Genomic DNA, 26,094 nt, shown 5'->3' on the forward strand with positions numbered 1-26,094 from the left:
GGCTCAAATACAAACTGGAAGGTCCACTCCATGAGGCGAGGATCCCTGTATCCTTGGTGTCCGGAGCAGGACCCGGCAGCAGTACCTGGCAGGTACCAGGTAGCTGGCACTCAATAAATGTTTTTTTGATTAAGTGAATGAGTTTAGGAAATATTGTTCAAGAGATGGGCCCCAGGGAGGGTATAAGCTGCTTAAACGGGAAGGAAACTTTGTTGTGTCTGAGGCTGTGTGCATTTTTCTGGGAAGAGGGCTCAGAGCCTCAACCAGGTATGTCCCCAACAAAGGTTAAAGGCCGCTATGATTGGCTACTGTCCGACTTAGGTATTTTATCACATGAAGAAAGAACTGGTCCCAGGGTTGGAGGCATGGGAATTGTGGACAAAGGTCCCATGGTCCTTAGAAGTAAAAAGCGAGACAGTGCTTGCCTGGGGTGGCTCATAAACTGACACCTTGCTTGTTTTGACCTTTGACCCATGGTAGTTCTTTTGGTACATCTAGCCACTGCCTGGCCTCCTGGGACCCTCCCTGTGTCTGTCTGTTGAACAGAAAATTCCAGAAGGCCTCGGTGCCCTGAGTTTCCATCAGGGGCAAGCCAACATGAGCCTTAGCTTTTGAAAAACCCCTTTCAATGAATAGAAAGCCTCCCAGTTTATCTGGTTTGAGATGACCTCATCCTTTGTCACCTTCTCTCTTGTTTTCTGGAGGTTGCTCAGCGTCTTCCTGTTGTCTGCATTCTTTTCTCATGTGAACAGTGCACCTATTTTGGGCATTTTGTTGTTGTTGTTTTGGGTCATTCCTGTCACACATTTTTTATATTCCTTTCCAGTCAGATCAACCTCATGCCTCTCTAGACATTTCTTCTCAGGTTTCCTCTGAATCATTTCGTTTGGTCTAAATATGTCCAGTGTTTCCTCCCTCCTCACTGCACTCCACATAGACCCTCTCTTTTCCACGGAACAACTGTTCTTTTCTTTCGAATCCCTGACCCAAATCCTCATCTTTCACCATGTTTTCTGACTTCTCCTAAGAACTGATTGTTTTTTGAAACTTAAGCCTCAAATATCATCCCTTCTAATCTGGGTCTGAATTTGGATCACAGTCAAGAAGCAGGGGAGACAGGAACGTGGCTGCGTAATTAGGATCCTCAGCAGAAGGGCTGAGTGTTCATTGGGGGGAGCAGAGGGGCCTGGGGATGGAGCAAGAGGTATCTTCTTCTGCCTCAGGTAGGGCTTAGGGTGGGGTTGTCAGGAAAGCGCTAAGAAAAAAGGACCCATTTGACTTGAGTTTTGAGGGAAGAGTAGGATTTCCGGAGGCAGAGCAGGGAGAGAAGAGGATTGTCCAAGGAAGGAGCAGTGGGAATGGAGGCTAGAAGATGAGTCATCAGAGAAGTTACGGAAAGGAGTACAGAAGGAGAGGGGTGGCCAGGTGCTGAGACCGCAGACTGAAGGTCCATGGTCAGCCCTCAGATATGTTTGTTTGGCTTTCCCAGTGTGTTAAGACTTTTAATTAGTTGCTGAAGGGAGAGGCCTCTTTCTGTGGAGTGACAGAGAAACCTATTCAAATTGTCTTCAGCATGAATGCAAATTCACTGGTTACCAAAAATGAAAAGTCTAGAGGGAACCTCTGGGTTCAGGCTCAGATGATTTCATGAGGCCTTGGCCTCTCTCCAGCTCTCAGGGATTCTTTGAACCATGTGGATCCATCCTTAGACAGAATCTCTGTATAATGGTCACAAAAAGGCGGCCGAAGCTCCAGCCCTTACATCTTCTCAGCTTTGAATTCCATAGGGAAGGATAAGAGTCTTTTTCCTAAGCTTCCCTCGATGGCCTCACTGTTTCTCATTTTCTCTGGGTGGGTCACAAGCCCATTCCTGAGCCAATTATTGTGGCCCAGGAGACTGCTCTGATTGGCTGAGCTTGAGCCACATGCCCAGCCCTGCAGCCAGAGGTGGAATCGACACCATCTCTGAGAAACTGGACTGAGACTAGGAGAAAGGTGTTGTCCCCAAAGGGGGATCATAACCCCATAATATTTTAGAAGAGAGGTCAATTGCTATTAGGTGACAAAACCCAGATGTCTACCACAGTAGCCAACATGTACAGCTCATTGACATCTGGATTTATGCCTTTTTTTGGGAAAATGGGAATATCTGGCAATACCTGGACTCTCTTCTTGTATATAGATCAACAATCTGCTGGGGCTGAGAAGAGGCTCCCTCTTTAGATACAGCCTATGTTCTGCCTGCCCAATGCACTGCTCATATTTCCTCTCTGGCTCCTGGAAGCACTTGAATTTTTATTGCCAGCATAATTTGATTCTGTAAAGAAATCTGTTTTTCCCACCAGAATGGAAGAGCCAAATGTACAGGGGTCAAATAGCTCTCCTGTGCTCCCACAAACTCCTGAGGACAAATGCCTGGCCATTTTTGATAGTCTCATTCCTTGCTCATTTTCAAAGCCTTCTTTAAAAAAAATATTGAATACATAGTGATTTTAGAATCTGTTATCTGATAATTCCAACATCTGAAGTCTTTGGGTGGGAGTGGCAGAGGGGTGGTGTCTCAATGTCTTGTTTGTTGTGTCTGCTTACTCTGGCTCATATTGACTTATTGCTTGGATGTTTAGTAATTTGACTGTGATCTCATTCTTCATTGAACTTAATCTGTGGGAATCCTGAGGGGTCTGATTCCTGGCTGCTTTGCTCTCCGAAGTCTTTTTTGTTTGTTTCAGCTGGATGCCAGGGATGCTAATAACCTCTGAACACTGACATTTATTTCCTCAACTTGGGAGTTTTCCCACTGAATACATGGAGTATAAACTTGAGCCCCAGACCCACGTGGTTACAAACCTTCAGGGTGATCATCATCATCATCAGTATTGTGGCCATTATTAGTTTTCCCCTCCAGAGCCACATTGAAAACTACAGGTTTTCATAGGCTCCCCTTTCTGAAAGTCCAGAAAAAAAAAGTTTTTAAGCCCTCCTCTTGCCAGGGTGTGGAGCATCTTTGAGGGTGCCAGCTTAATACAGGCATCTTAGACTTGGTTAGCTCATTTTTCAAGGCCCAAGGCTTAATCTCCCTTTTCCTGCACTTACTAAAGGCAAATGGCTTCCTCATTTGCTTATGCTTTGGCTGTAGCTCACTCTGTTTGTGTGTGTGTCTGTGTGTTCCTTTGAGATTGCCTACATAAAAATTGTTTTTTATTCTGGGATTTTGGAAACACACACAAAACTAGAAAAGCCTGCGATTAACTCCATGTATTCATCATCCAGCTTCAACATTTTCCCAGTGTTCTTTCATTCTTTTTTCTTCCTTTTTGAGTTTTTTTCTAGGTTAATTTAAAGCAAGTTGTGTCATTTCACCCATAAAGACATCCTAACTGAAAGGACTTTTTTGTTCCTTTACATTATCCCCGCCTTGACATGATCACAGCTAAAAATACTTATAATCATTCCTGAATATCATCTAATATTCAGTCCATGCTCACATTTCCTTGATTCTCTCAGAGATATCTTTTTTACTGTTGGTTTGTTAGAATCAGGATCCAGACAATGTCCACACATTACACTTGGTTGTTATGTCTCTGAAATGTCTTTAATTCTGTAACAGCAACACCCGCCCCTGACCTTTTTTTATCCCCCAGCCACTGATTTGTTGGAGAAACTGGGTCTTTTGTCCTGGAGAACATTCACATCCTGGATTTGGCTGATCACTTCTTCTTGGTTTCAGTTAACTTGTTCCTCTTTTCCCCATGTTTCCTGTAAACAAATAGTTAGATCTAGAGGTCTGAGGAGATCAAAGTCTTTTTGTTGTCCAGTCGCCTTCACAGGCGGTACTGTGTGATCCATCCTGCATCACACAGTGAGCACATAATGTCTGGTCATCCTGTTTTTAACGATATTGAGATTGAATGGTAGGTCCAGTGCTAACAGACTGAGCCATCCATTACAAAGTTCCCAACGGCTTTTTTTCCCCCAATAATTCACATTTTTAATTTTTAATTATGGTAAAATATACATAACATTTACCATCTTAACCATTTAAAAATATACAGTTCGGGCTTCCCTGGTGGCGCAGTGTTTGAGAGTCCGCCTGCCGATGCAGGGGATGCGGGTTCGTGCCCCGGTCCAGGAAGATGCCACATGCCGCGGAGCAGCTTGGCCCGTGAGCCATGGCCGCTGAGCCTGCGCGTCCGGAGCATGTGCTCCGCAACGGGAGAGGCCACAACAGTGAGAGGCCTGCGTACCGCAAAAACAAACAAACAAACAAACAAAACACACAAGTGGCACGGAAGAAGCCAGAATCTTAAGAATACCTGGGCCCAAGGAAATCTTGGAAGATAGTGAGTTAAAGAGAATAGTGAGGATAATGACGATGGTAGGAGAGCATGTATGCTTTGTGGTCCTATGTACTAAGGGTTTTGTATACAAGCTCCCATTGGGAAGGCTACGAGCTAGGTGCCATTTTTATTCTCATCTTAAAGAAGAGGGATCTGAGCTAATTAAGCAGAGGGAAGGTTAGGGGCTTTTCCTGGCTGAGACCACAAGACAAAGCGGTGGTCACGCCCCCTAGCCAGGACTTGATTGGCTGGAGATTTGATTGGCAGGAGAGCTGAGCGGCTTCTCCTGCCAGAAGCAGCTGGTGCCCTTTAGCCTTTCTTACACTTCAAGCCCTAAGAAAGGGCTTGCGTGCTTCCCAAGTGGCAACTTCTGTGCACTTAAAAATTCCCTCTCGAAAATCCCAGCCTTAGCCCATTCACAAAAGGTATCTGGGTCCTTTCTTGGCCGTGGCCTAGTCGTATTCACCAAAGAGAAGAGCACGTCCCATAAGAGCTGGCGGCTTTGGGAGGACCGGGGAAGGCGTCAGCTGGCAGGAAGCTCCCTGAAAGAAATAGAGGAATCCCCACCCATCCATGAGCTGCCTATTCTTCACCCTTAGAAACGGGGCTTGTGATGTGCCAGGCACTGCAGGCATTTTGCCATTTAACCCTCCCGCTGCCCCACGCAGTAGGCCCCTTGCTAACAGTTTTGGTTGCTTTTGTTGAGGAACCTGGGACACAGAGGTCAAGCCACTTACTCAGGGTCATTCGGGGCAGTGGTGGGGCTTGACCCCTATTTGTTTGACTCCAAATCTGGCCTCTGAACTCTGAGAGACACTGCCGGCTTCTCGAGTGATGTGGGAAGTGGATTCGAGTGAGCACGGCCTGGGCAGCGGTTCCCGTCCCTCTGCCACATGGACAGAGCCACAGACCCAGTTCGCTGTGAAGGCCCAGCATCTTATACCAAGTCTCATTTTCACAGCCAGAGATATTAGTGTGGAAATAGGACTTTTGATTCTTGAAAGGTCTGCTTGGTGAAGAGATGGTCAAACATTAAAACTACAAACACCATTTTTTTGGGGGGGGCAATTCTGAAGCTTAAGATGTGTAATTTCATCTCAGTGCTTCAACCGTGCCACCTCTGTGAACGGGTGAAGAGTTTCAAAGTTTTATACAGGAGGCTAAAAAACTAAGGCTCCTTGTGAAAATACTAAGTGTAAAACTTAGGAAAGAGGAATTCTACTTTCTGTTCTTTTCTGCTTAAAGACAACGAAGATATACTCCCTGGAAGGAACGGATGCCAAGACAGATGTATACAAGTGCCCTTTAGGATCCAGCAAAACTTTCAAATGGATTATTGTTTTCTTCCCGACAAACAGGGATTTCTGACAACATATTAACAACAAGCCTGAAATGCAAACCTGAGTCCTGGAGTGAAACCCCCAGGAGCAATGGTGCGAGGTATCCAAGGGGGCCACCCTGGTAAGGGAGACACAGAAGGAGGGGGTGTGGAAAAGTGAACATGGTCGGGGGAGGGCAGCAGGTGGGGAGGGAATCCTGTTTCTGCCACTTAGTAGCCAGGGAACGGTACCCTCTGTCAACTCAGCTTTCCCCTCTCTCTAAGGGGATGACACTTGCCAGCATCCCTTGCGGGTTGATGGGAGAGATGAAGCATGTGCGGTGTGGAGCAGGTGCCTGTCCCTTGGTAAGTCTTTCCCCCAGTTATGAATTCCACGAATTTGAAAGCTACTAGTTGTAGCTCTTCTGGGGACCCTGACAAAGGTTCAGCTTGGCCATTTCAGACCCTTCTCGGCTGAGGGATGTCCAGCGCCAAACAGGCTGGCATGTCCCTTGCGTTGTGTGTGAATGAGGCAGCCCAGGAATAATGCATGTGAAACCTCATTATGTAAATCCTCAGGTTTTCAGTACATGACAATGGCTTTTTTGGGGGCCCTTCTCTGTCCCATTCTGTGGTCTGGTGTCTCTGCTTTGGGACCTAGTCTGACAAGCCCTGGGGGCGGGGGTGGGCACCCTGGGGAGGGGTGAGCTCTCCAGAGGGCACATCAAAGGGAAAGTCACAACTCTGTCACTGGCCCAGCTCTCCCAGGCATTGCTTGGTGTGAAAGGAAACTATCCTCTGCCTGAGGCAACCCCATGTCACACACAGATTAAGGCCTGTAAAGTTTAATTCAGAGCAGTGAGCACTGGAAACACCACATCCAGGCTCCCTCAGAGCAGGACAGCCACTTTTCATTTCTGGGGCTCTAAGCCAGAGAGCCTGCTGTCTGGAAACCTATTGCCTGGAAGGTTCGCAGGATGGAGGGCAGGCTTCTGCAAGGAACTATCTGACCATCACCTCCTGGTTGAGGAGAAGGGCACCCTTCTATGACCTTGGCCTCCTTAGAGCTCATGCAGGCAACAAACACACACATACAAATACACACACATGCCAACACACAACACATACTCACATGGACACACATACACACAAGCATGCGTGTACAAATACACAGCCCCAAGTCAGAAAGACTGGCGTACTATTCTGGCTACTCAGAAGAGCAAACCCAGATCTTTATTCTCAGAGAGCTTATTCCTCGGTGTATCCCTGGCACCTGGCAGAGCAATGAAAATCAGAATCGCCGCCTTTAAAAACACTCGGGCTGTTTACTCAACTGATTGTGGTCATCATTGCAGGAGGCAGGGAAGTCAGATCATGATGCTGGACACCCTTAAGCTTAGTACAGTGCTGTGTGTCAATTATGTCTCAATAAAACTGGTAGAAGAAATAGTTATCTGGATAGAAAGAACAAGATAAAATACACGAATTATCAAAAGTTAAAAAAATACAGACGAGCTAGACTATGAGTCTCAGAAAGCACTGTTCACAACAGCCAGGACATGGAAGCAGCCTAAATGTCGATGGAGGAGTGGATAAAGAAGATGTGGTACAAATATACAGTGGAATACTACTCAGCCGTAAAAAAGAATGAAGTAATGCCATTTGCAGCAACATGGATGGACCTAGAGACTATCATACTATGTGAAGTAAGTCAGACAAAGACAAGTATCATATGATATCACTTATATGTGGAATCTAAAAAACATGATACAAATGTGCTTATTTATAAAACAGAAACAGACTCAAAGACTTTGAAAACAAACTTATGGTTACCAAAGTGGAAATGTGGTGGGGAGGGATAAATTAAGAGTTTGGGATTAACATATACACACTATTATATATAAAATATATAATCAACAAGGACCTACTGTATAGCACAGGGAACTCTACTCAATATTCTGTAATAACTTATATGGGAAAAGAATCTGAAAAAGAATAGATATATGTGTATGTATAACTGAATCACTTTGCTGTAAACCTGAAACTAACACAACACTGTAAATCAACTATACTCCAATATAAAATAAAAATTAACTTAAAAAAAAAGAAAGTTTAAAAAAATAGAGGCAAGCTAGACTATGAGTCTCAGAGAGGCTAAGCTGACACATATATATGGAATCTAAAAAAAAAAAAAAAAAAAGAATGTTCAGATGAACCTAGGGGCAGCCAGGTATAAAGACACAGATGTAGAGAATGGACTTGAGGACATGGGGAGGGGGAAGGGTAAGCTGGGACGAAGTGAGAGAGTGGCATGGACATATATACACTACCAAATGTAAAACAGATAGCTAGTGGGAAGCAGCTGCATAGCACAGGGAGATCAGCTCATTGCTTTGTGACCACCTAGATGGGTGGGATAAGGAGGGTGGGAGGGAGACACAAGAGGGAGGGATCTGAGGATATACGTATGCATATAGCTGATTCACTTTGTTACACAGCAGAAATGAACACAACACTGTAAAGCAATTATACTCCAATAAAGATGGTAAAAAAATAAAAGCTGCCTGAAGTCACACAGTAAATGGCAGAACAAGAGTCTAAACCTAAGTCTGCCTAACGCTAAAGCTATTCTGCCACCTTCCTTTGAAATGAGTGAATGCATTCTTTGCTGCCTGAATCCTACTGGGGCCTCAGTTGGCTGTTTCTAAAGGGAGCTGAGGGGCAGCCTCAGAGGCTCTGCTCCGAGCAGGGACCTCTCACCTTCTGCTGCCTGATCGCCCTGGTGACCCTCTTCTCCTGGTGCAGCCGCTCTTCCATGTGCGCCAGGGCCTCCTTCAGCAGCGCCTTTTCTTCGGCCTCTTTGGAGATGTCGTCCTTCAGCTTTGCCACCTGTGACTGGTACATCTGAACCGACACTTTGCTCTGCCTGAGCACACAGGAGAGACAAAGTCTCTTTTCTCCTCATCTTTCTCACTCACCACCAATGCTACCGACCTGGGAGATCCTCAGAACACTTCCATATATGCCTGGCTTCGCGGTTTCCTTACAAGTGGGGGGAAGGCTGAAGATGTGGGGACTAGAGGGCAGAATAAATAGCCCATTGGCTGTGGACGTGCAGCACGAAGGGGGCAACGGTTATGCTACCAGCCCCTCCCAATTTCCCAGAGAGGGTGGGGGAACGGATACCACTGAAAATAGGATGGAATTACGAAAAGCACACACATGGTGAAACATCAGACACATTTATAAAAGGTGCACCTTATTCCTTAACAGTAGGGTACTTTAACTGCTGCTTTCTTGCCCAGAGACTTGGGTCCATCAGGCCCTGAGTCACCATCCCGCCTGCCCCCCTCCACACCCAGGCCTCTGTCCTCTTGTCCTGGTCCCTACGGGTCTGCAGCTGCACCGAGGTTTAGCCTGGAGAATGGAGGCCTGGGCCTTTTGCCGGGGACACGGGCCATACTTGAGCTGTTCAATGTCCTCCTCGTATCGTCTCAAAAGCTCTTCTTTTCTCTGCAGCTGGTTCTTGAGTAGGGTGATCTTATCAAACACCAGGTACAGGTCTCTTTGTCGAAGCTGGTAGACTCTCTCCCTCTCTTTTGGGGAGAGGTGTTTCATGGACACGTGACCTGACATACCTTTGATGTTCATCAAAGTCCCGAGGGTTTTGCTCATGTCCATGTACTACGAGAAAGCATTTCGCAGGTAAGAGGCCTGGCCCAAGACCGCTGGTGGCCACTTTGAGGAGGCAAACATCTAACTCTGTTTCATTCATTTTCTGCAGTTGCAGAGAAGAAACACATGCTTTGCAAATGAGTGCATTTGGGGTTTTAGTTCGACTTCCATTTCCCCCGCATCCATTTACACTATGCCTTTTTGAGAATTGGGGGGAAGTGGGGAGGGGGAATGACAACAGACATAAACATTCATTCTTACTACCCAGTCTTCCAAGGAATTGGGCTCTGCAATTTCCAGCCCATGCTGGGGTAGGAGATGGGTCTCGTGGAGCTACTGTAACAACTAAACATGTATGTGGAGTTGATGTTTAAACTATCTGCAGGGCACGCACGTTTGGACAGGAGGGGACTGATGCTGGGTATACCTACCAGCTTTTCACTAAGATCTAAAGCGTCAGCCACATCCATTTTCCTTAACTTCTCAGAGACCATGATGGACCCTGGGCTGGAAAGGCCATTTTGAGGCTGAAATAAAAAAAAGAAGAAAAACTCTCTTGGCATTCCATTATGATTTTCTACATCCAGAAGAATAACCCAAAGAATAATGGAAGAACCGGAAAGATACTAAAGAATAATTTGAGAGAGTTAATTTTTTAACATCTTTATTGGAGTATAATTGCTTTACAATGCTGTGTTAGTTTCTGCTGTATCAAAAAGTGAATCAGCTATACGTATCCATATATCCCCATATCCCCTGCCTCTTGCGTCTCCCTCCCACCCTCCCTATCCCACCCCTCTAGGTAGACACAGAGCACCGACCTGCTCTCCCTGTGCGATGCAGCTGCTTCCCACTAGCTATCTATTTTACCTTTGGTAGCGTGTGTGTGTATATATGTCCATGCCAAGAGAGTTCGTTTTAAATCCAGTCTGACTCTGTGAACTGCTTTCTTTATGACTGTGTTCCTACCCCTTCAGAGCACGACTGCCTTTGAAATGATGCATCACTTGTGCCGTTCTTTGGCCACCGTCTCGTCTGTCTTCACTTTTGGCCAGTGGTTCTCAACCGGGGGTGACTCTGTCCACCCTACCCCCTCCAGGACATTTAGCAATACCTGGACACATTTGTGGGTGTCATAATTGCTGCTGGCGTCTAGTGGGTAGAGGACAAGGATGCTGCTAAACACCCCACGATGCATAGGGCAGTCTCCCAAACAAAGAGTTACCTGGCTCAAAAAATCAGTACCGCTGATGTTGAGAAGACAAGCTCCAGAAAAATGGGGACCATGTGGCTTTTGCTCACTATCTCCCTCCTTGTGCCCAGCATGGCACCTGGCACCGAGTGGTGCATAGTGGGCATGTTTGTTGAATGAACGAATGAAGGTTAAGTGGAAAATAGCCTCCCTCCTTTTTATTAAAGGAATCTCATTTCTGTGCAGCAGAAACCATACCCTCACAAAATTTGGCCCAACCTTCTCCTAGCTCTGAAACCTGGTGGGTGGGCATCACTTCAGACCCTTTCCAGAGACAATGCAGATAGTGTTTGCAGCTGCATCTCCCTAAGACCCCAACCAGCCAGCTGGCTGCTGGAAGCCCAAATGACTGCATGGAATGGCCACCAGTCTGAATAGGTTACCCGATCTGAACGACTACAAATAACCATAATAAGCCTCCTTAAAAAATAAATTGGCTTTTAATGCTTGCCATGAGCACCTCTTAGCCCTAGCATTTGTTGGCACTACCCTGAAAACCTCTGAGATTAAAAACAAAACAACTAAAAAACTATAATGGCCCCCAAAGTGACTGTGGTAGATAAGAGTGGACATATTTGTCTATGTATCTATGGAGATGAGAATAAAAGAGGGTATCTGAAGATGACAATAAACTGGGCAGATCTGCTGCAAAAAGAACCTGAGATGCTGCTCAGTGTCTTCAGCTACCCTGAGCTGCATCCTCTGTACCGCTCCAGACGCCCCCTCTTTTCCTGAGGGGAGGGTCACTAAGGAAGAGCCTGGGCTACAGGATCCAAGCACACAGTCCCCACCCGGTCTCTGCAGGCTCGCAGACAGACCACCAGGGACACACCCCTGGTGTGTCTTCAATCATTATTCTGTGACCTTGGGTGAGGTACTTGACCTCCTGAAGCCTTAATTTTTCTTATCTGTTAAATGGGGACAATAATAGTAACTATGACACAAGGCTGCTACGATGGTTAAATGACATAAGGCATGGAGCCGGCTGAGCTCAACGCCTGGCACACAGTAAGCAGTTCACAGATGTCAGCTATTCTTCCTCCTGCTCTTTCATTTAATTACTGCCAACCTTGGAGGATTGAGAGTTGGGAGGTTTCCTGCTCTGTGGTGTCAGTGGTGGGATGAGGGCTTGTTGCCAAGGGGAAGGTAAATCTTGGAAGCTGGATCATCAGGACGTGAGATCCAGCTGAGCTCCCCACCTGGAGACAGTCCCTCTACTCCCAACCTCAGAGAAGGAAGGTTCGGTTTTATCAGGAAGACCAACACGTTTCTGAAGACTCATATCTCTAGACGTGTGAGCAAATATCTAGAAAAATTGGAGAAAATGCTGGTACAGATAGGATGGCTTTATTATGTTTTCCAAAAGCTGGTTTAGACCAGCTGCCGCAGCAAGCCACGCTGGCCTGAGCTGTCCATTGTCATGTGTCAGTCAAACACCCGATCAAACATCCATTTAGGATACAGGGCACCTTCAACCTAGCAATCAAATTACTTCTGAAAATCCTGGAAAACACAAACTATGCTCCCTAAGAAAGGAAGGTTTTCTTGGATAATACTCTTTAAATACTGTTTGACAATAATAACTATCAGCTATTCAAGTGCTCGCTATGAGCTAAGCACTGGGATAAGCACTTTACATAATGATCTCCTTTAATTTTTCCATCATCATTTTACAGCTGGGAAATTGAAGTCCCAGAAAGGTTAGGAGGCTGCCCAAGGTCACAGAGCTTGCAGAGCTGGGATTAGGACACAGGTCTCTGATTCTAGAACTTGTGTCTTCTTAATCATCATGGCTCCCTTCTGCTGCCCTTTATGTGTTCATGTTTTTCAGTTTATAGCAAAAAGCAAGTGTTAGGCAAGCTCATGACATAATGTTGTACATTAGTTTGTTGGATATTTTCTGCAGAATATAACATGTGATGTGAAAAGGAGGGTCCAGAGATTGACCTGGCCAGCATCAGTGCAATGCTATATCATGCTGTACATGATGGGAAGCCGCCTTTCTATTCAAACATTGGATCACTATTACGGCCAGGCACCGACCAGTCCATACAGGTGCCAGCCCATCAGGGAGGACCTGGCCTCGAACCAATGATGTATACAGTGGTGCCAGGGCACACGGCTCGTGTCTGTCCTCATGCCCACCCTCCCCACGTGTCAGTCAATGCAGAGACAAAGTTTCTTTGGTTACCGTTCCGATCTCTACTCTTGAAAAAGTTGGCAAGTCAGGTTTTACATCCAATATTTTCCGAACATTTTTTTCCATCCCGAGGGTCTTTAAGTCTAGAAATGATCCATCCATGTGGTCCTTGTGATCTATAAAAGAAAAAGTTTACACTCAAAAGAAAGGCTCAGGAAGAAGTTACTGCATGTAAAAGTCACAGCTGCTATTTACTGGACCCTTACCACAGGCCAGTACTAATTAGCTCACCATCCTCCCTTGGCAGGTGAGGCATCGAGGCCCAGAGAGGTGAAATGACTTGTCCAAGGCCACACAGCTCATATGAGGCTGCAGCCTCCCAGGGCGGGGGCACTGAGGGGGAACCTTCGGCCACAGGTGTGAGGATGGACTTGAACCCAGGCTTCTGTGTCCTAGCCCAGGGCTCCACCCAACAGCAAGCTTGGTTTCTTGAAAGCCCTATTCCCTCTAAACAGGGTATTTATCCTGGGAAGTTCCCCAAGGTTGGTCCTTGCACAGCATCCGTCTATGAAAGAGTCCCAGGGGAGGGGCCATCATTCACCTGGAGTGATCACTGCTTGGCTGAGGCCCCACTGGGCGTGGGCACGCGTGGGTGTGCAGAGTTGGAGGGGATGGCATGTCAGAATGGAAGAGGTGGTTGGGTGAATGATGCCTCCCCCCCAAAGATGTCTGGGTCCTAATCCTTAGATCCTATGAACATTACCTGACAGGGCAGAAGGACCTTTGCAGATGTGATGAAGGTAAGGATCTTGAGATGCGGGCTTATCCTGGATTAGCTGGGGGGACCCAACATAGGCGCATGGGTTCTTACAAGAAGCAGACACAGGGAGTCTGACTACAGACAGAGACGGTGTTTTGACAGAAGCAGAGAGTTGAAGGTGCTCCTCTGCCGTGAGCCAAGGAAAGCGGGGAATTTTTATTTCCTCGCCTTTTCCAGTCTAGAGACTAGAAAAGGCAAGGAAACGGATTCTTTCCTAGAGCCTCCAGAAGGAACCAGCCCCTTGCCTTTACCTTAGCGAAACTGATTTTGGACCTTTGGCCTCCAGAACTGTAAAAGAATAAATATGAGTTGTGTTAAGCCCCTAAGTTTGTGGTAATTTGTTAGAACAGCCATAGGAAACTAATATGGGGGGTGACGGCAGGAGGTAGGATGAGAGGTGGGGAAATGCAGTGCATGTTCTGGAAGAGCTTAATTGGGTTAGAGCAGATGATGGGGGAGGGGAGGAGTAGAGGGAAGAGTCGGGATGGAAAGCTGAGCTCAGTTTGTGGCCAGCCTAGAACAGTAGCCTAAAGAGTATAAACTTGATTTAAACATCACTGAAATGTCACAAGTGTGACCTGTGTGCCCGGCCCTCTGCCAAGCAATCAACGCATCACCCCACTGTACTGTCCCGCCATCGCCTCCTTTTACACACGAGGCGGTCGGGCTCTGAGACCTGTGGCTGCTGGACGCCACACAGCTGGCAAATGGCTGAGCCAGGGCTTGGGATCACAGTGGTGTGACTCCAGGGTCTGAGTCACTGCTATTTCAGCTTCTGATGGAGCAGTGAGCTGGCTTAATGAAGGGTGATTTTTTTCTTCAGAAAAATAACCGGGATGTATTAGAGACGAAGGAGCCAGCAGCATTTCTCAACTGCAGCATCTCGACGTGTTGGGCTGGACAGTCCTCGTTGTGGGAGCCGTCCTGGGCACCGTAGGACGTTTAGCAGCATCCCTGGCCTCCACCTACTGGCTGCCAGGAGCATCACCCACCCAAGCTGTAATTATGAAAGATGAGAGGGTTTCAAGAAAGCAAACCGAGAGGATTGGGTAGGCCAGAGAGAACATGGCGGGGGGAGGAAGCTGGGGCTTCTGTGCAGGGGGGCCACGTCAGTTGCCAAAGAGGCAAAGACAATGTGGGAAGTTGGTGGTGAGCACACAGGGTGTAATGCACTTCAAGGTCTTAGTGGGACAGGAGTACAAGCAGTAGAAAAGGAGCTGAAGAAGAAGTGGTCCCAGTGAAGATACACCAGCTTGAAGTGCATGTTTGATGATGAAGGAGAAAGACGGAGTGGGAGGCTGTAGACGCTGAAGAAGGAGGTCGTGATTCAGGAGCCTGTGCACAAGGTCGTCTGGGAGGGAGAGAGAAGGGGAGACTCAGGGAGGGAAGAGCTGCATTTGGAAAGAGAACGTAGTGAGGGAAGATGGAGGGAAAGGAGGAAAGATGGGTGTGGAGAGAGACAGGAGGGGAGCTGAACCGGCTCGTGCCTGGGCCCTTGACCTCTGACATTGCCACTTGTTGAGAATTTCCAGCTTGGAAGAGTGAGAATAATAATATTATAATAATAGCTATTCAGTATTAACCACTTGCCGTGTGCCAGGCACCATGCCAGAAGTTTAACACGTGATATTTTCTGATCATTACAAACAGCCCAGCAAGGAAATGTGTTTGCATTTATAGGTGAGACACAGACACCCAGCAAGGTTAAGCTATGGAGCTGGTAAGCAGTAGGATCAGAATTCAGACCTAGGTCTCTCATTCTCTTTTCAGAGAGACTAGAGGCTGGAGAGTGAAGGGCTGGGCTGGCTGATGTGAAGGGTGCGTGAGGAGAGGGGCGCTGGGCGGATCCCGAGATGGCAGAGATGGGTGATGCGGACTTGGGCTGTTGGAAAGAGGGATTTTCTTCTTTGGGAGAAGAAGCAATTCTTGATTATAGTTCTGGATACAAAAGTTACACATGCCTGTTACACAAATCCAAACAGGGCAGAAACCCATAAAGTGGAAAGTGTCCCCCCGCTGTATCCTCAGTGGCCGGCACACAGTAGGGCTGCAATAAATAGTTGTTGAATGACTGAGTGAAAGTCATGGCTCATGCAGTCTCATCATGCTGGGATAATACTCTCAACACTTTTATGTCTTTTCCTCCAGATTTCACCTGTGGTCGGATATTGGCATTTGAATAAAAAAAAAGAAAAAAAAGGGAGAACACTGTGCATATTGTATTACAACTTTCTTTTTTTTCACATAAAAATACTGCATATCTTGGATATCTGAGAAAGAGCGATTTTCTATGTATGCAGGGAATCCTTTTATTTGCAACAAAATCTTGCAGACATAGACACAATCAACTGAGCTTGCAAAGATCAATGTTAAAAGTCCTTTCTTTCCCTTATCAAAAGAAGCTGAGAAACCAGGCAGGAGGAGAGGGGAGCTGACTTTTAAGGTCCTCCTTACATGTTTCCTGTCTTCCAGTGGGACCACACAGTAATCCTTCACCAATCAGATTTTTTTTTTTTAGGTCACAGCTTTTTTATTTTTTAATTGAGATATAGTCAATGTAAAATATTGTATGTTTCAGGTGTACAACATAGTGATTCACAATTTTTAGAGGTTATATTCCATTTATAGCTATTATAAAATATTGGCTATGGGCTTCCCTGGTGGCGCAGTGGTTGAGAGTCTGCCTGCTAATGCAGGGGACACGGGTTCGAGCCCTGGTCTGGGAGGATCCCACATGCCGCGGAGCGCCTAGGCCTGTGAGCCACAACTACTGAGCCTGCGCGTCTGGAGCCTGTGCTCCGCAACGAGAGAGGCCGCGATAGTGAGAGGCCAGCGCACCACAATGAGGAGTGGCCCCCGCTTGCCACAAATAGAGAAAGCCCTCGCACAGAAACGAAGACCCAAGACAGCCAAAAAAATAAATAAATAAACAAATGTGGGGTTTAAAAAAAAAAAGAAAAGAATTAAAAAAAAATTAGGAAAAACTGAAATTAAAAAAATATATATTGGCTATATTCCCTGTGCTGTAAAATATATCATTGTAGCTTATTTATTTTATACATAGTAGTTTGTACCTCTTTTTTTTAAATTGGAGTATAGCTGCTTTACGATGTTGTGTTAGTTTCTACTGTACAGCAACGTGAATCAGCTCTATGTATTCATATATCCCCTCTTTTTTGAATTTCCTTCCCATTCCGGTCACAAAAGGATGGAACGCTTCATGAATTTCCGTGTCATCCTTGCACAGGGGCCATGTTAATCTTCTCTGTATTGTTCCGATTTTAGTATATGTGCTGCTGAAGTGAGCACAGTAGTTTGTTCCCCTTATTTCCCTACCACTAACTTGTCCCTCCCCCTTTCCTGCTCCCCACTGGTAAGCACTAGTTTGTTTTCTATATCTGTGAGTCTATTTCTTTTTTTTTTGTTATATTCACTAGTTTTATTTTTTAGATTCCACATAAAAGTGGTATCATACAGTATATGTCTTTCTCTGTGTGACTTATTTCACTAAGCATAGTACCCTCCAAGTCCATCCATGTTGCTGCAAATGGCAAAATTGCATTCTTTTTTATGGCTGAGTAGTATTCCACTGCATATATATATATATATATATATATATATATATATATATATCTCACATCTATTTTTTGGGGGGGCCACACCATGCAGCTTGTGGGATCTTAGTTCCCCAACCAGGGACTGAACCTGGGCCGTAGCAGTGAAAGCGTCAACTCCTATCCACTGGACCACCAGGGAATTCCCTACTGCATCTTCTTTATCCACTCATCTGTTGATGGGCACTTAGGTTGCTTTCATGTCTTGGCTATGGTAAATAATGCTGCTATGAACATTGGGGTGCATGTATCTTTTTGAATTAGTGTTTTCCATTTTAGGGGAATAAATACCCAGGAGTGGAATTGCTGGATCATGTGGTAGTTCTATTTTTAGTGTTTTGAGAAACCTTCAAACTGTTTTCCGTAGTGGCCACACCAATTTACATTTCCACCAACAGTGTACAAGGGTTCCCTTTTCTCCATATCCTCGCCAACAGTTGTTATTTGTGTTCTTTTTGGTGACGGCCATTCTGACAGGTGTTAGGTGATATCTTAACCAATCAGATCTTTAGTAGTGACCCCAATCTCCTGGGCTGCTCATGACATGATCCAACAATAGTTACTCAACCTGGATTTCCCTGAGGGATTTATTTCAGGATTTTACAGACCTAGCTCGTTACATGCGTTTTTTCCCTTAGGACAATATTTTAAAAGGCAGGTAGTATGGTGGTTCAGAGCAGGGGCTTTGAGGTCAGAGGGACCTGGATGGAGTCCCAGCTTTACCACTCGGCAGCTAGGAAATGCAGCCCATTGTCAAGAGCCGAGGAAGAAGGCCTGGGAAGAGAACTGAGTGCTCACGGCTAAGAAAATCCGACTAGCTGTCAAATAGAGATGCGGCAGGGGTCACAGGTAAAGGCACCTCGGCGTGAGTAAATCAAGCTGCCCTGCCTGTGCGCATACCCATCTGCTTGCCATCCACATTTAGTTCACATTCAATCAACAAGTATTCAAGGCTGATGCGGATGGCAGCTACCGTTTCCTAAGGCTTATGTGTGACCCCATGATTTGGGTACCACGTCGTTTAATCCTCACAACTACCTGGTGAGATCTTAACCCCATTTTATAACCAAGTAAACAGAGGCACACAGAAGTCGAGACCTGCTCACACAATGAGTAAGCGCACACTTGAGAGTCACACCTTAGCAGCTGGTCTCCAAAGCCTGAACTCAGACTTATTTGCTCTAATGCAAATGGGGCTTTGCTGGGGCGAGGCCCACGGTGCGCATCAGACACCCTTCACTCCAGGGAATGAAACTCTCAGGTTTGTCTCTGTTCAAGTTAACGACAGAACCTGTCCTCTAGGAACTGGGCATGTACCTGGTACCCCTCTGGATCTTCAGAGGGCATGTGGGGTCACAGAAAAATCACAAGTGCTAGGATCACAACGACCTCAGTTTGAGTCCTGACCCTACCATGTACCCGCTGTGTGACTTTGAGCAAGTTTCTTAATGTTATTGATACTCAGTTTCCTTACTTGCAAAATAAAGATGACAATAGTACCTGGCTCATTGGGCTGTTGGAAGATGAAAGTACACAGTACATGTAAAACAACTAACACAGTGACAAGTACCCAGGAGGAGTTAAACAAACCATCGTTCCTACCCTCCTCTTAGGAACTGTGAACACAGAAGGCTCTTAGGACTGTTTGTGTATGGTGATGAGTGACTCGGGGATCCCCTGCTGGCCTCAGTAATGGGAAGTACCTTGAGTCACTTATCATGGTGGTCTAACACATAAAAAGTTTTTGAGCCAGCTTCTTTTTTTTTTTTTTTACAGTACGTGGGCCTCTCACTGTTGTGGCCTCTCCCATTGCGGGGCACAGGCTCCGGACACACAGGCTCAGCGGCCATGGCTCACGGGCCCAGCTGCTCCACGGCATGTGGGATCTTCCCGGACCGGGGCACGAACCTGTGTCCCCTGCATCGGCAGGCGGACTCTCAACCACTGCGCCACCAGGGAAGCCCATGATGGCTTAATTTCGCAACCCATGTTTCTTTACGGGAATGTATGACTAGATTTAGAGACAGAGGCTTCAGTGACTCCTGAAGCCTGGGGAGGGGACAGTGCACACATTGCTTGGCCCCGCTATTACTAGGATAGAGATCATGGTCTTTCCTTGTTTTAGTTCTGATTTTGAAGAACAGCTAGAACTGTGGGCCACATCTCTCTTGGTTTCATGCACACTCAGACTCTGCCATGATTACAACAACAGTAATACAGGGGTTGGGGAGGGGTTGGGTTGCCGGGAGAAATGCAGCGCCCCTGTTCTCTATGCTATCTGTGAGGGGCAGGCACTTACAGAAAAGTTAATCTTGATTTTGCCTTTTTTTTTTTAATACTTTTTTTTTTCTTAAACCCCACATTTGTTTATTTATTTATTTTTTTGGCTGTCTTGGGTCTTTGTTTCTGTGAGAGGGCTTCATCTAGTTGCAGCAAGCAGGGGCCACTCTTCATCGCGGTGCGCGGGCCTCTCACTATCGCGGCCTCTCGTTGCTGAGCACAGGCTCCAGACGTGCAGGCTCAGTAGTTGTGGCTCACGGGCCTATCTGCTTCACGGCATGTGGGATCCTCCCAGACCAGGGCTCGAACCCGTGTCCCCTGCATTAGCAGGCAGACTCCCAACCACTGTGCCACCAGGGAAGCCTTGCCTTTCTTTTTAAACACGTTTAAAAGAAATTCACACCACCTTCTGGATTACCTTAGACATATCCTGGCTGGGGTTGTTTAATCACCAGAGTTGAAAATCACTCCTCTATTCTCATTCATTATTGTAAGAATGTCAAATTTGTGCAGCCTCCCTGGAGAGCGCTTTGGCAAGAAGGATCAACGATAAATGTTGGAGTTTCCCAGGTGTGGCCCTGGGCTCTCCCTTCTCATTCAATACTTTCTTCTTAGTGATACCATTCACACGTATGGCTTTAATCACCATCCATCCATCCACCCGTCCATCCATCCCATCTGACTAAGCACCCGCTATGTGGCACATGTTCTTCTGGGTTCCGGGGCCACATCACTGATACGGTTGGATATCCAGGGTGACAGCTGCGTCCTTGGCACCTCACTTTGGATGTCTACAGGCACCTCACACTCATCTTCCCTCTCAAACCTGGTCCTCCTGTGGCATTCTTTACTCTGGATTTTAGTGAAGGAACCACATCTGTACTTTTAACACAAGCCAGAAACCTGGAGACCTGTAGCCCCCTTTCTCTCCATCACTTCCCTTCTAGCCATATCTAACTCCATCACTGAGGCCTGTTGATTCATCTCTTAAATGCCCCTGGAATCTTCTCTCTTGCTCCGTCCCCTCCATTGCCACAGTGAGGGCCACCATCGTGTCTTGTGACAGCCTCCTAACTGCTCTCCTGGGGTTCTGTGCTGGCCACCTTCCTGTACATTTTCCACTCGTGGCCAAGACGACTGTCTCCAAATGCAAGCCTGTTCCATCAGTTCCTTACTTAAAACCTTTCGTGGGCTTCTCTCTGCTCTCAGGTTAAAGCAGAGCTTCTTACCAGCGCTCTGCAAGTCCCCGGCCACACCATGATAAAGCCCCTGTGGACCTCCTTCACCAGTCCCTGCCCTCCGCCTCCATTTCTTTTAGTCCCGTGAGTTTTCCATGCTTCCTGTGATCCCACCACGCTGCTCCCTCCACCCAGAATGCCCTCCCCTCCCCTCTTTGGCAAATAACTCCTATGCACCCTGCAGTTGCCCTGCCGTCCCTGACCAGGTCAGAGCCCTGCACTTCTTCAAAGCAACTGTCATGATTAAAGTTTTACATGTGAGTGATTTTTCAGTTAAGGCCCCACCCTATTCCTCCCTGAGACCCTAAGATCTACAAGCGCAGGGAGAGTGCCTGTTAGTTCCCCAATATTTTATAATGAAAGATTTCAAATGTACAGTGAAGAGGGAGGAATTTTACAGCCAACATCCATATACCCCATAACCTGAATTCTACCTGTTTCTGACCCCATTATATTTCCAACCTGCACTGTGCCTGGTATCTAGGAGGCCTGCGATAAATCTTTGTTGAATGAAAGTGGTTCATATCCTTCCACATCTAGGATGATAAAGATAAGATGAACAGGTATGTGTGAATAATATTTATGTCAGCCTCATCTGTTAAGTGTGAAAAACTGGAAGCAACTTAAATGCCCATTATAGAGGACTGGCTAAATAAATTATGGTACATCCTTCAGAATGGGGTTCCTTGCCATCAGTGACAGCGATGATGTAGATCTGTGTGTATTGACATTGAAGGGTGCTCCAGATGTACTGTTAGGAATGAAACTAAAGGAAATTGGGTATAATATGACATTATTCTTTTGTAAAGTTAAAAAAATCAATACATGTGTATAGGTAGTGCCTATTTTATGCCAGGTACTATTTTAAGTACTTTACATATATCAATGCATTTTAATCCTCACAAAAATCCTAAGGGGTGAGTATTCCCTATTATCCCCATTTTACAGGTAAAGAAACAGGCACAGAGAGGGGAAGTAACTTGCCTAGAATCACACAGCTCTTTCCATGGGAAAATGCCCTGGAAGTTCCACACAAAATATGATAGTAGTGACGATACCAAACACTAGCGAGGATGTGAAGCAACAGGAACTCTCATTCATTGTTGGCGGGAACGCAAAACAGCCACTTTGGAAAAGAGTTTTGTGGTTTTCTTAAAAACTAAACATACTCTATGGACTTCCCTGGTGGCCTAGTGGTTAAGAATCCACCCGCCAATGCAAGGGACACAGGTTCAAGCCCTGGTCTGGGAAGATCCCACATGCCACGGAGCAACTAAGCCTGTGTGCCACAACTACTGAGCCTGTGCTCTAGAGCCCGTGAGCCACAACTACTGAGCCCGCGTGCCACAACTACTGAAGCCTGCGCACCTAGAGCCCACGCAATGCAAAAAGAGAAGCCACTGCAATGAGAAGCCCCTGCACCACAAGGAAGAGTAGCCCCCGCTTGCGGTAACTAGAGAAAGCCCATGCGCAGCAATGAAGACCCAACGCAGCCAAAAATAAATAAAATAAAATAAATTAATTTAAAAAAACACCTAAATGTACTCTAACCACACGATTCAGCAACCGCGCCCTTGGTATTTACTCAAAGGAGTTGAAAACATGTCCACACAAAACCCTGCACGTGGACGTTTATGGCAGCTTTATTCATAACTGCCAAAACTTGGAAGCCACCAGGATGTCCTTCAGTAGGTGAATGGATAATGGAATATTATTGGGCACTTAAAAAGAAAAAAAGAGCTATCAAGCCATGAAAAGACTTGGAGGAAACAGAAATGCATATTACTAAATAAAAGAAACTAATCTGAAAAGTTGTATGATTCCAACTACATGATATCCTGGAAAAGGCAAAAACTATGGTGACGGTAAAAAGATCTGTGGTTGCCAGGGGCTGCGCGGGGGCTGGGAGGAGGACAGAGAATTTTCAGGGCAGTGAAACTATTCTTTTTTTTGGGGGGATAGGTTCTTTTATTTGGAATAAAAATGTCCAGTTTTGAAAAGAAAAGACGTTATCTTAAAAACGTAAGTCCTCAAACCACAGGTTTCCCCATGACAAGTTGAATTCCTGAACACTGCAGAGGGATTACTGGAGATGTTGATTACTTAAGGCACTAATAGGAAGGCACTGAAGAACAGCAGGGCCAGGCTTCAATCAGACAAATGTGTGCTGCCCTGGAGGAATTGCATAGGCTGGCTTTGAAGTTGGCTTCTCCTTTGCTTCTTTTTATTTTGTTAAACTTGTAGCTTTACTTTCCTCAATTTCTAGAATATCAGTTTCTAGATATTTGGGTTTATGGGTTATCATCATTTTGCTTTATTACCACGTCCCTGATCTGTAACTTCACCCACCCCACTTCCCCTCTATGGACTGCACAGGTGGCTTTTAATGAATTCTCTGTACTTTCTGTTACTGTGTAGTTACAGAGTGACCTGAGAAGTGAAACTCATAAATCGAGTTGACCTAATACCAGGGCTTTGTGCACAGAATCCACCAATCTGCTCAGAGATGGCCTGATCTGAACCACATCCCCCACCATGCTCCCTGGCTTCTGCTTAGGGCAGTAGATTTGGGATCAAAGGCACCTTCAGGACTGGACCATCTTCCTGGTGGAGCATCGTGATTTACAGGGCCTCTGGGTCCTCCCCGGGGTGGGCCTCATTATTGGTGGACCTGCTGGTCTCAGGACTTAATGAAGCTCAGGTTGTTGATGTCTCATCGCAGAAAGAATTCAGTGAGAGACAAAGTGATAGGTAAGACGTGGACTTATTTAGAGAGAAACACACTCCACAGACAGAGCGTGGGCCATCTCAGAAGGCGAGAAAGGCCAGGGCAGTGAAACGATTCTGTATGATATTATAATGGTGGATACATGTCATCACACATTTGTCCAAGCCCAAACCCATAGGATGTACAACAGCAAGAGTGACCCCTACACAGCACTGTAAATCAACTACACTCCAATAAAATTAAAATGAAAAAGAGTGAACCCTAATATAAACCATGGACTTTGGGTGATTAGGATGTGTCAATGTAGGTTCATCAGTCCTGACAACTGTACCTCTCTGGTGCTGATGTTGATAAATGGGGGAGGCTGTGTATGAGTGGGGACAGGGGGTACCTGGGAAATCTCTGTATCATCCTCTCAATTTTGCCATGAACATAAAACTGCTCTGAAAAACGTCTCTGCTCTCTATATGTATATATAGGGTTACTTCTGAGAGAGAAGATTGAGCATAATTTCGATTTTTCCTTTTGACTCTGTCACGCCTCCTTTTTCTCCAGTAATCACGTCTCACTTGTGTACTTTTTTCCAGGAACACTGCTTCTCAAGTAGTGAAGCAAAGTGAAGTCTGGAGAAGGGAACACTTGGCCACATACCTAAGAAGCCTCCCTCAACAGATGTCCCATCGTGATCAGATTCAACGCAATAGTTCAGTCATGTAACTATGTGAGAAAAGAGTTTCAATCACCTTTGTCGGAGCTGCAGAACTGGATCCCCATCTCGTGGAGGAGATGCTCCGTTTCCTCCAGCCAGGACAGTGACAGGCGCAAGATGTCCAGCGCCACCTTCTGGAGCCCTGAGACAGGTGGGCTGACCTGCAGGTGCTGCAGGAGGTCGACCTCCTTCTTCAGGTCATTGCTACAGCAAGACATTGTCATGCATGCCTGGAAAGAGATGAGGTCGTGAGGAGCCCGGGCACCATCGCCAGAAATAGCACCTGACGCTTGTGACCCGCACAGAGCAGTGTTCTTGACGGGCCCGTGAAGCAGGCAGAGCCGTATGTTGGCCGCCCTGTGACGGCCCAGTTCTACTTCCCTTTTTGGGGGGCGGAAGGAAGGAGGCAGCTTTTATTTCACGTGCACTCTAATTGGGACTCTGGATGGTCAAAGAGACCCTTTGTTTAGGTATAGGCAATTCCAAAGCCAAATTGCCAAGGACGATTTCACTGAAAGGGGAAGCAAATTTGGTTACAGAATTCCTGCTGAGATCAACACACAAGCTGGTCATAAAGTGCAGTTTCCTGATTTGAAAGAGTGCTGACAAGCCAACATTTGCCCAGACTCCCCAGATAGCAGCTGCATATTTCCAGAGAAAGCAGAAGCAGCTGCCTGATGTGATAAGCTGGATCCCTGCGTGGGGGCCATGAAGTGGGGGCTCTGCCAGACCCTCTGGTCCAATAAGGGTAAGAGCAGCCTTCCACTGCTGGGACAGAAAAGAAAACTGCAAATAAAGAGCAGAATGTTTCTTTGGTTTCTCTGGAAATAACACGGGGCTGTTTTATTTTCCCCGGGGTCTGGGGCCTCCCAAAGGCAGTACTTGGAGTGTGTCGGGCAGCTTCTCCTTGGCCACACCAAGTTCACCTGGGAGGCATTTCTGGAGGTCCTTTGTTTTCTGATCTCAAACAGATTTCTCCAACAAGAGAAAAGGTGGACTAAAAGCAGAGCTGGACAATTTCCTGAACAAGGAGCACAAAAATGAGACACAGGGGACATTTGAGGAATGGAGAAGGGGGCACCTGGCAACTGTCTAAGGATGTCTTCAGCTTCTTGATGTTCTGGGTGATTTCCTCCTCTTTGCAGCTGCTGAGCTGGGTCTCCTTCTGCAGGGTCTGCTTTTTCTGCCAAACGTTGATATTGTCCTCTGTGACCCTGCTGCTCTTCTCTAGTAACTGGTGAGAAAAAAAAAAGAAAAGATTTAAAATGCAGGGTGGGGCTTCCCTGGTGGCGCGGTGGTTGGGAGTCTGCCTGCCGATGCAGGGGATGCGGGTTCAAGCCCAGGTCGGGGAAGATCCCACATGCCGCGGAGCAACTGGGCCTGTGAGCCACAACTACTGAGCCTGTGCGTCTGGAGCCTGTGCTCCGCAACAAGAGAGGCCGCGATAGTGAGAGGCCCGCGCACCGCGATGAAGGGTGGCCCCTACTCGCCGCAACTGGAGAAAGCCCTCGCACAGAAACGAAGACCCAACCCAGCAAAAATAAATAAATAAATTAATTAAAATGCAGGGTGGCTCTGGGGAGAGGGGACCTGGAGGGCTTCAGCTTAAGCTCAGAGGAGGGAGGTCCTGGCGTGTTTTGGGGATGGCTCTGGAGGGTGGATATTGGCTCTGTCACCGGGGCATGTTTCCCAGGATCAGAGATGGTTTTTTAAGAGCCAAAGGCCTGTCATGTGGCCACGAGTGTGTTCTAGATTCTTCTGCATTCTGGGAGGGATTCATCAGGCTGAGCCTGATGCTGTGGGCTCCTAAAAAGGAGGTCGTCCGAGAGAAGCCCGTGGTGTGATCTTGTGACCCGCGCGCTGACACCCAGGATTGGAGAGGATAAACGGAAGGATAATAAGGCGTCGTTACAGCCAGAGGCCCACCCTCACTGCCATCTGCCACTTCAGGAGGAACGAGCGAGCGAGGACGCACCGTCCATG

The 26,094-nt window shown here is 46.6% G+C and overlaps 1 protein-coding gene and 1 pseudogene across 2 annotated transcripts in view; one reads left to right on the plus strand and one right to left on the minus strand.

Annotated features, from left to right (window-relative positions):
* LOC308620770 (centrosomal protein of 78 kDa-like) overlaps positions 1-26,094 on the plus strand; it is a 1,829,729-nt pseudogene that overhangs the window by 1,392,897 nt on the left and 410,738 nt on the right. The gene's annotated exons all lie outside the window — the stretch shown is intronic.
* Positions 8,359-26,094, minus strand: part of LOC308620100 (forkhead-associated domain-containing protein 1-like) — a 93,503-nt gene continuing 75,767 nt past the window's right edge. Inside the window, exons 12-18 of the mRNA XM_081239429.1 lie at positions 25,193-25,345; positions 24,146-24,341; positions 14,790-14,893; positions 12,774-12,893; positions 9,762-9,857; positions 9,119-9,339; positions 8,359-8,581 (exon numbers count right to left, since the gene is read on the minus strand). Coding sequence (XP_081095555.1) covers positions 8,383-8,581; positions 9,119-9,339; positions 9,762-9,857; positions 12,774-12,893; positions 14,790-14,893; positions 24,146-24,341; positions 25,193-25,345 — 1,089 coding nt within the window. The 3' untranslated portion in view covers positions 8,359-8,382. The remainder of the gene's footprint in view (positions 8,582-9,118; positions 9,340-9,761; positions 9,858-12,773; positions 12,894-14,789; positions 14,894-24,145; positions 24,342-25,192; positions 25,346-26,094) is intronic.

This window comes from Mesoplodon bidens (assembly GCF_964165515.1).
Source record: "Mesoplodon bidens genome assembly, chromosome: 7".
In the NCBI taxonomy this organism is placed as follows: domain Eukaryota; kingdom Metazoa; phylum Chordata; class Mammalia; order Artiodactyla; family Ziphiidae; genus Mesoplodon; species Mesoplodon bidens.